Genomic DNA, 9,186 nt, shown 5'->3' on the forward strand with positions numbered 1-9,186 from the left:
ATAACAGGAAAGCCCGAAGGTCGTTCCTGTCTTTGTCAGGGGAGATGCCAACCATCTCTCCTCTCTACGAACACACATGGCCTCTACTCATTTTATTTCAACAGAAACCATAAATTTGACAGGGCCGTGGGTTTCATGCTTTTCACCATATTTTGTTTTAATAATCAAATAAACAAAAATAAAAATTATAATTTTCACCATAAAAATTATTGAAACAAAAATAAAATTTTACAGGCATATCTAAAAATTAGACTGAGCAAATACGGCTTAGAGAAGGCTCTGATACCACATGTAAGAATTCTATATATAATTAAATGCTAATTGACAATAAAATTAGCAGAGGAATGAATAATTATATAAATACCTCTAGCCATACTTTGCTCAAGCCAATTGAAGAACAGTTTCACAGCAACCAAATCTAGAAAACTAAAAATATTGAGAGGTTCTTCTGACCTATGCCTACCAATGAGTGCTAATTGATGGAATACGCAGGCCTTATTTATAGGTAGGTCAGAGACTCTCAATTAGAGCTGTTACCTTAATTATTACTCCCATCAATGAATAAAAAATCAAATAAATAATCAATACAGCTTATTTGATTCCACAAAATAAAATCAATAATGAATTCAAATATTTGTTTCCACAAGAATTAAATCAACAATTTAATTCAGAATATTTGATTTCACAGAATAAGCTTTAATTTGAATAAATCACTGAACACTGTAATTATACATATTTTATAATCACAATAATATATGTGACATAAGGGACATACCTTAAATAAAATTTCTTACATTGATGTTATGGAAAAGTTTATATGTAGGTGTTACCGTTGTTGTTGTTAAACTATTTTATTTTTGATGTTGTAGTGTGGAGTTTGTATGGAAGTTTGAGAGTATATTGGTGATGATAGTGTTTGGTGGGTGTTAGACAAAGTTTTGTGTTTTCTTGAAAGAAATTATGAGTTTTGATTGATGAAAATGATGTTTTTTTTTGTTGTCGAAAGGTTGAAAGTGTGAGGTAAGGTGTAGTACAAGAGTTGTAGTGAGAAAATTAGGGTTTGTGTGTGTGTCGTGCATGAAAAATGCATGACAACGATATTTCATTTGAACAAACTTAGAATAACGCAGTTCATTCAAACTTTTGTTTTTAGTTCGTTCAAACAAATATGTCCAAAAGGGGGGAATAAGAGGTCTTATAGGCAGATGGAGAATTTAAGGGTTTGAGGTGAAATGGGTTTAGCCAAAGGATTTGGAGAGGGTTTAAAGTAAAGTAGAACCAAGGTTTTTGGCATTTTGACATCCTTTATTAGGATTTAACAAAAAATTCTAATAGATGGGTAAAGTGAAATTTTTCTGTGTTGTATTTATAATAGTATTTGAATAATATTTTGATGAAAGTTGGTTAAAATTATTTGGAAGTATATTTGATGAAGTTGCTGAATTATTGTTTATGTCGTTTGATGGGACCTATCATTCTAATTTTTGAAGTGTTTTTTATTTCACAATCTTGATTGTGTAAATATCGAATCAGTTTGTATGTTGTATCTATAACGGTATGTCTATAATATTTTGATGGAAGTTGGTTTGAATTATTGTTGAGTTGTTTTTGTTGTTTGATATGACTTTCCATTCTGATTTTTTATGTTTTGTGATTTTATTTTCTTAAATATATAAGAGTCTACTCAATTTTATATGTTGTATTTACAATTATATTAGTATAGTCTTTTTAGGGAAGTGAATTTGAATTATTATGAGCTATTTGATGGGCGATAAGCTAGTTGTGTCCCAATTTATTTGATGGAGGTTGGAATGTATGTAGTGATAAAATTTCAAAGTTTTATAATTGACTTAGGCTTTAGTTTCTTGAACACATGATTATGACCTTGATTTGTTGAGTTTGCTACCATTTGGTCTATTAGTTTCTGTTGTTTCAAAATGTAAAGTTCAGATTGTAAAGTCCTTTGATTGTATTTATTGTTATGCATGTTGTTGAATGATGGAATTATGTAAAATCTCTGTTTGTGTAAAATCCTTCAATGAATCGGTGGCAATTCCATCACTTGTAAGTTAGAAACATTTAAGTTCTTCGTCATGTTGTATACAAAATTTATTTATGTTCAAGACGTTTATCTAAAGTCCTTTAAAATGTTGTATTTAAAGTCTTGGTAATAAATTGAGCTTATGCCCCTATCCTTGACGAGTTCGAGCTAAGCTGGAACTTTAGCTTGAACTCTTGAAAACCCCCTCAAGCCGAGGTTGAGTAGAGGTCTCAAGCTCATCTCGAGTTCGAGTTGAGCTTGAGCACATATATGAACTTCTCGAGCCGAGCTCAAGTAGGCTAAACTTAGCTCAGCTTGTGTGCAACCCTAATTGTAATATGATTTGATTTTAGCATTCAAGCAAGAAAGTTCTCACCTTAAAATTTGGTTTCGCAGGTTATTATTTTTTATATGGAAAATGATTAGGGTACTACAACTTTTATTACAAACATGGCAATCCATAATGGGTGAAATAATTAAGATTGAAATTGATAAGCCAAATTTTTGGTTAATTAATTATTTCACCAATATTTATGAACTGCCTCGTAAGTTTATAAATAACTTTGTAGTAAAAATTGTAGTGCCCCTAGCACCACTCTTTTGATACGCTAACAATTAAAAGACAAATCGGTTTGAATATGATTTCAAATTCAACTCATGTACAAATTGTGCTCTTATTATATCTGCAAAACAAATAACTCCACGCATGAATTGTGTGTGATCGACTTATAATCACCATCAAACACTGAAATTAGGACTGGGATGAGAGTTTGTTAAGATACCAAATTTTGGTTACAATCATATAACAAACGTGCACGAGAACACAAAAAGAAAAGAAAAATGCTAGGAGTACTACATCTTTTACTAATAGAGACTTACTAAACTGATGTGTAGCTCATTCATTGGTACTCGTTATATTTCTCTTAATTAATTGTTTTGTTTTTCTTCTACGAATGAGTTATACATCAGTTTAATAAGTCTCCGTTAATAAAAGATGGAGTATTTCTAGCATTTCTCAAAAGAAAATGTAGTAGCCCTTGCGTGTGTAACTTGATTCCTAAAACAAGCACTAAAGGGATGTCCAATGCCCTATCTATATTCCTCGCTCCTTTTACTTTTCCCATAGCCTTTTCTTTCTCCTCTTTTATCTTGTATGCTCCATCACCAATATCTTTCCAACTCTAGGCCCCATAGCCAAAAACAAGGAAGAAATCTAAAGCTCCTCCTCCATGGCAATGACCCTACAACACGTTTCCTGCCTCCCGGAGCTCATCCTCTCCAGCACCCACCATTTTATGATGGTAGTAGTTGCAGGAGTAGTTGTCCTATATCTTATGTACAAAAGAAAAGTATCCATTTATTTAATAGACTTTGCTTGCTACCGACCACCCGACTCTTATCGGCTACCGATGTCCGTCTTCATAGAAAATATATTTCTTGATAATATGGATCCTGATAGTATTGCTTTCCAGATCAAGATCCTAGAAAAATCTGGGTTCAGTGAAGAAACATGTGTCCCTCCTTCCCTCACTCGACTATCACCAAGAAAATCGCTCTCATTTGCCATGGAGGAGGCTGTAACAGTAATGTATTCAGTGGTTACAGATTTGTTTCAGAAAACCAACATCAACCCTAAAGCCATTGATATTTTGATCTCAAATAGTACTGTGTTTTGCCCCACACCATCTCTAAGTGCTGCTGTAATTAATAAGTTCAAAATGAAGAGCAATGTCATGAGCTTCCACCTCTCTGGCATGGGATGTAGCGCTGGAATTATAGCAGTGGACCTTGCTAAAGACTTGTTGAGAGTTCATCGGAATTCCTTGGCTCTAATTGTCAGCACGGAGACTCTACTCTTGAACTGGTACACTGGCAAGAACCCATCCATGTTGATTACTAATTGTCTCTTTCGGATGGGTGGTGCGGCTGTACTGCTCTCGAGCCGGGAACAGGACAGGAGCAGAGCAAAGTATGAGCTGCAACATCTCGTTCGAACAAACAAAGCACAAGATGATCGATCTCATGCGTGTGTTTTTCAGGATGAGGACTCGGAGAACATGGTTGGGGTGTCAATTTCGAAGAACATCCTACATGTCGCCGGAGATGCACTAAAGGTGAATATTGCTGCACTGGGACCTCTGGTTTTGCCATTTTCAGAGCAATTGAGGTATGGATTGTCCATAGTTCGCCAGAAGATCATGTGGAGTACAAGGAGAAGTAGCATCTACGTGCCGGATTTCAAGAAAGCTTTTGAGCATTTCTGCATCCATGCAGGGGGTAGAGCTGTTATTCAAGCAATTGAAAAAAACCTAGGGTTAAGGAAACAGGATGTTGAACCTTCAAAGATGACTCTTTACAAATTTGGAAATACTTCGTCTTCTTCGGTTTGGTATGAGCTCTGCTACATAGAAGCTAAAGGGAGAATGAAAAGGGGCGATAGGGTCTGGCAAATCACACTTGGGAGTGGATTCAAGTGTAATAGTGCAGTATGGAAATGTATTCACAATTCAGAGTTTGAGATAGCCAACGCATGGAACGATATCTGCTCATATCCAGTTGAAGTACCTAATGTTGTAAAAATCAATTGAAGACAAGAATTCCTCTGAACGTATTTACCCGACAAGAGTGGGTATACAAAGTGACCTTGCCCTTGGAGGAGTTCCATGCTATAAAAAAAAAACAACAATAAGTTATCTTAGAATCATAACCATTCACAAGTGTTAAACAAGAAAGTGAATGATCTACTCTCTTTCAGTATTCTGCCCCTATATGTTCAAACAGCAAATATTTATGCAAATACACGAACGCATATTTATAGGGTAAAGCAAGAAGACTATAGGAAGCAAGAAATTCGATAAAGGAGCCCAACCCATAAGACTTTCTGCCTCAAGTTTTGACAATTTAAACAAAATCGTGCAACAAAGACGATTTAAACATCCAAAAAAGGGGAGACCTAAGAGCATAATCGAGGCAAACCATTTGCTAACCACTACGGTTCAAATCCAAAAATGGCAATGCAGGGGGAAGCAAAACATTGAATAAAACAAGGTAAAGCTATAGGAGCCCCACCCCATTATTTACAAAGGGGGCCAAGGAATCACATACCCGGCCATTAGGAGAGAATGAACAATCAGAGATGCTGAAACTGAGAAAGTATGCCCAACTTTAATTTGCTTTTCACATATCAAGAGCATAATCTCTTGCATGCTCTAACATTATGTTTGGCACTTCAAAAAGAAAACTTGTTCCTAGGGAATTGTTTACATGTATGATGTTGTACATGTAGTTTCAACGCCAGGCTCAATGCATAGAAATTCAAGAACCAAATTTTTTTAACAATGTCACACAGCAACATAGGGCAATGTCAATGATACTGACAACTTCAAAATATTTCAAATATATATATATAAACAGACAAAGAAGATTGCTCTACATATACAAAAGATCGATCGCTCTACCACTTTCATAAAATAAATAATCTTTTTTTTTCCTTGCAATTGTGAACAGCTGCTGCCAGTATTTATTACTGTAGTAGTGAGGAAAGTTTTAGGTGCTCAAAGGGTTCCTCTTTAATTTATTTTATATTTCATTATCAATAATCAATGTCCCCCAACATGCATAAATTTATGCTGCGGACGTTATGGCTTTGTAAACAGTTGTGTCTTTGTGGTCGCCGAATATACGTTGTCGGAAATCTTCAACCATGAGAGGAAGCCCCTTGCGAAGGGATATGGTTGGCTGCCACCCAAGAAGCTCTTTGGCCTTGGTGATGTCTGGCTTTCTCTTATGTGGGTCGTCCTCTGTGTTGGGCCTGAACTCTATCTTTGCATTGGGATCAATAGTCTCTTGTACCACCTGCACAAACCAGTATCCAACTCACTCTCCTTGATTACCATTTTTCCTCTTTTGAACTTTAAGATAAGGAAGATCCCATGTGCAATATATATAGCAAAGAGATAAAAAAAACCCAAAAAATTTTGGAGTGGTTTGGTGTTAGAGCCTGCTTGGGATTGCTTGCGTTGAAAAATAAAGTTTTTTGTCGATACAAAAAAAGTTGAAAGAGCTTTTTAGAAAGAAAGAAAAAAAAAATCACTTTTAAGCTTCTCCCAAAACACAGTTTTGGGTTTTTTTAGAAGAAAAAAAAAAGTGATTTTTGAGGTTTTTACTAAATGGACCGATTTTGTTTAGCACAGTTTTTTATGTACTAAGAGCATAGGCGCTCAGGCATCTACATCCACCGTGAATTGCCCCAATGATTATGTTGTGCTCTGATTAACTCGATTTTATTTACGATACAAATGTTCTTATTTATAGAAAACCTATGGTAGGTGCTGGAATATTAGTATGGTAATGACAATCAACTGTAAATGGTAAATATTCTGAACAAAGAAATGATCTTGTGAGACAGAGAAATGTGAGTAAAATATATTTACCTGAGCAAGTTCAAGCATGGTGAATTCACCAGGGTTCCCAAGATTGAAAGGACCCACATGGTCACCTTCCATCAGCCGCATTAGGCCTTCCACCTATTGTTTGTGCAAATACAAACACAACATCTGTCATCAGTTCCTTACATTCACCATAAATAATGAGCATGTAAAGTTGGAGGACATCAGAGCAGTACAGTCAGAAAGCCTACCCCGCAACCCAACCACCTGCTTTCTCCACCATATACATCCACAAAGGAATAAAGTATATAGGATAATGAAAAGGAAATGTCTCAAAGATTCATATCTAAGATTCAAATCTCCTATCCCCCCATCAAAAAAATGCTCTGTAATCACAGCATTTTGAAGGGATTTTCCTACAAAAGAACATTAATTACTCCATGGAGAGTGAAGGTTTGCTAATTAGTTTGACGGGAACCAGGTGGGGGTTTTGAAAGAAGAATCTATGTCCACAAATATCTTGTGCGGTAGAATCTAGAGAGACTAGGATAAGGATAGTATGGTGGTTTTTATTTTCAGGAAAAAGAGAAAAGGTTAAAGAGGAGAAAACAGAAAGGAGTCCGATTCCGTGCAATGAGATTACTTTATTACATTGTAAATAGGACAGCCTCGTGTGAGCAGCTGCCTGCCTAGGCCTCACTTGCTCCAATAAGTGGCTGGCAGCCCGAACAAATGGGATTTGGACAACCTCTCATATGATTGCAATGCAATAAGACAATTTATTACCTGGGATCTAAATCCAAAACGGGAAATACAGAAAAAAAAATTATCATAATAGCAAATGCATGTGCCTGCTGCTTACTTCTATCTGCGTACATGATAGATTTTCACCATTTTAGAAACAAAACACCTCTAAGGTTTTCAACAAGGAAAGCCACAGGAACACAAAAGAAATTCAAGTTACAACTCATTTTCCATTAACCTTATTTCCTTTATACCCAAATGATGATTGCTTCAGATCCACCACTTTTAACAAAAGGGGAGGTGAAATTCCTAACAAGGAAAGTTGCTAACAGCACCTAAAATAATGGTGCCCCTACGTACCTCCCAACAGACAAGACATTTCTGACCACCTCGCAATAATATCATAAGGAAGAGAGAAAGAAATTAAAAAAGCTTCTTTTTTTTTTTTTTTACCAAAAAAGAAATCGCATGGACCAGTGATCATGTTCTTGAAGAATGACAGTGAAAGATGGGGAACCCTGCCTACGGCTGCAGCCTTAGCCAGAATGTACTACAACCATAATTGAGACCCACATGACAACTGCTGATTCATATTTTCAACTTTTAACAAGAAAAAGAAAAAAAATAGAATAAGATATTTTCCATTTTCAACAAGTAGAGAAAAGAATATCTTTGGCCATCCCAAATGATATGAACACTATCTGGTTGCGGCCATAACTGAGACCCCATATAACAACCTTCACTAGTTAAACTACCATGGATATGGATATGGATATGATTGACATTTTTCAACAAGCATAGAAAAGATTATTTGTTAACATCACAAAAGAATAACAATAATAGTTTTACTATATTGAGCATTATCTGGTTGTTGTCATGCTCGGGAACACCGACATTTTTATAGTAGATTAGAAATAATCAATAGACAGTATTTTAACACCAATATACACATGCAAGGGCCACTTGGAACAGTTTAATTTAATATGATAATGAAGTCAATGAAGAATATTAGAGCCTTTTAATAAAGTATTGAAGAAGGTGGAAACCATATGCATGTTGCAATTTATAGAATTAAAAAAATAAAAAAAAATTATTAAAAAAAAAACAAGGCATTACCAGGTCGGAAACATATTGGAAACTCCTTGTTTGTTTCCCATCACCATAAACAGTCAATGGCTCCTTCCTTAGCGCCTTTGTAATTGATGAAATTAACAAACATAATACAGAATTAGAACATTTTTAATTTTTTTTTTTTTTAATAATTAGATAAAGAAGAGAGTAAAAAAAAACAGGACAAGTGAAAAGAAATATAAAAGCTTACCTGAGCTACGAAATTGCTAACAACACGACCGTCGTCTATGCACATACGTGGACCATATGTGTTAAAAATTCGAGCAATTCTTACCTGCAAAACATTACAATTAATTAAAGCTTCCAAAATTCAAAAGAAAAAAGGAATTAAGTAAGAAATTGTAATGTAGTTTAACTAAGAACAAATTAATTTGACCTCAATGCCAAGGCCTCGGTGATAGTCCATGCTCAACGTCTCTGCCGTCCGCTTCCCCTCATCATAACAGCTCCTTACTCCTGCCAAAAATACCCTTTTAAATGAATAGCGATGTACGAATAGCAATACTTTTCAAACAAAAACGTCAATATTCCAGACTTCCAGACGTTACTAATAGGACTTTTTCATATGTATATGTATTGAAAAATCATCAAGCTTCTACTCCCAGCATTAAATTGTCTACAAAAGGTAGATGTGAAAGTGAGGGAGAGGGAGGGAGAGTTTTACCGATGGGATTGACATTGCCCCAGTAGGTCTCAGACTGGGGGTGCTGCAGAGGATCACCGTACACCTCACTGGTGCTGGTAAGCAAAAACCGTGCACCCACCCTTTTTGCCAGTCCTAGCATGTTAAGTGTCCCCACCACATTGGTCTTGTAGAAGAAACAAAATCAAGGACTCCAGAACAAAAATATATTTTTCTATAACAGAAGAATCTAATTTAAA

General features: G+C 35.5%; 2 protein-coding genes and 1 pseudogene across 2 annotated transcripts in view; 1 reads left to right on the forward strand and 2 right to left on the reverse strand.

Annotated features, from left to right (window-relative positions):
* LOC132168328 (U6atac minor spliceosomal RNA) lies at nt 1-74 on the reverse strand (annotated as a pseudogene).
* Nucleotides 75-3,270: 3,196 nt separating this feature from the next.
* On the forward strand, nt 3,271-4,629 carry LOC132167828 (probable 3-ketoacyl-CoA synthase 21). Its single transcript, XM_059578859.1, has one exon. It carries the CDS (start codon nt 3,271-3,273, stop codon nt 4,627-4,629), a length of 1,359 nt encoding a protein of 452 aa, XP_059434842.1.
* Nucleotides 4,630-5,412: 783 nt separating this feature from the next.
* LOC132184311 (UDP-glucuronic acid decarboxylase 2-like) overlaps nt 5,413-9,186 on the reverse strand; it is a 7,202-nt gene continuing 3,428 nt past the window's right edge. Inside the window, exons 6-7 of the mRNA XM_059597896.1 lie at nt 6,475-6,567; nt 5,413-5,896 (exon numbers count right to left, since the gene is read on the reverse strand). Of these exons, the coding sequence (XP_059453879.1) occupies nt 5,666-5,896; nt 6,475-6,567 (324 nt within the window). The 3' untranslated portion in view covers nt 5,413-5,665. The remainder of the gene's footprint in view (nt 5,897-6,474; nt 6,568-9,186) is intronic.

Source organism: Corylus avellana, chromosome ca1, assembly GCF_901000735.1.
Source record: "Corylus avellana chromosome ca1, CavTom2PMs-1.0".
Lineage (NCBI taxonomy): Eukaryota > Viridiplantae > Streptophyta > Magnoliopsida > Fagales > Betulaceae > Corylus > Corylus avellana.

Bases quoted from the DNA above. Each gene is read 5' to 3' on its own strand.
- LOC132167828 (XM_059578859.1), top strand. From the start codon at position 3,271: ATGGCAATGACCCTACAACACGTTTCCTGCCTCCCGGAGCTCATCCTC.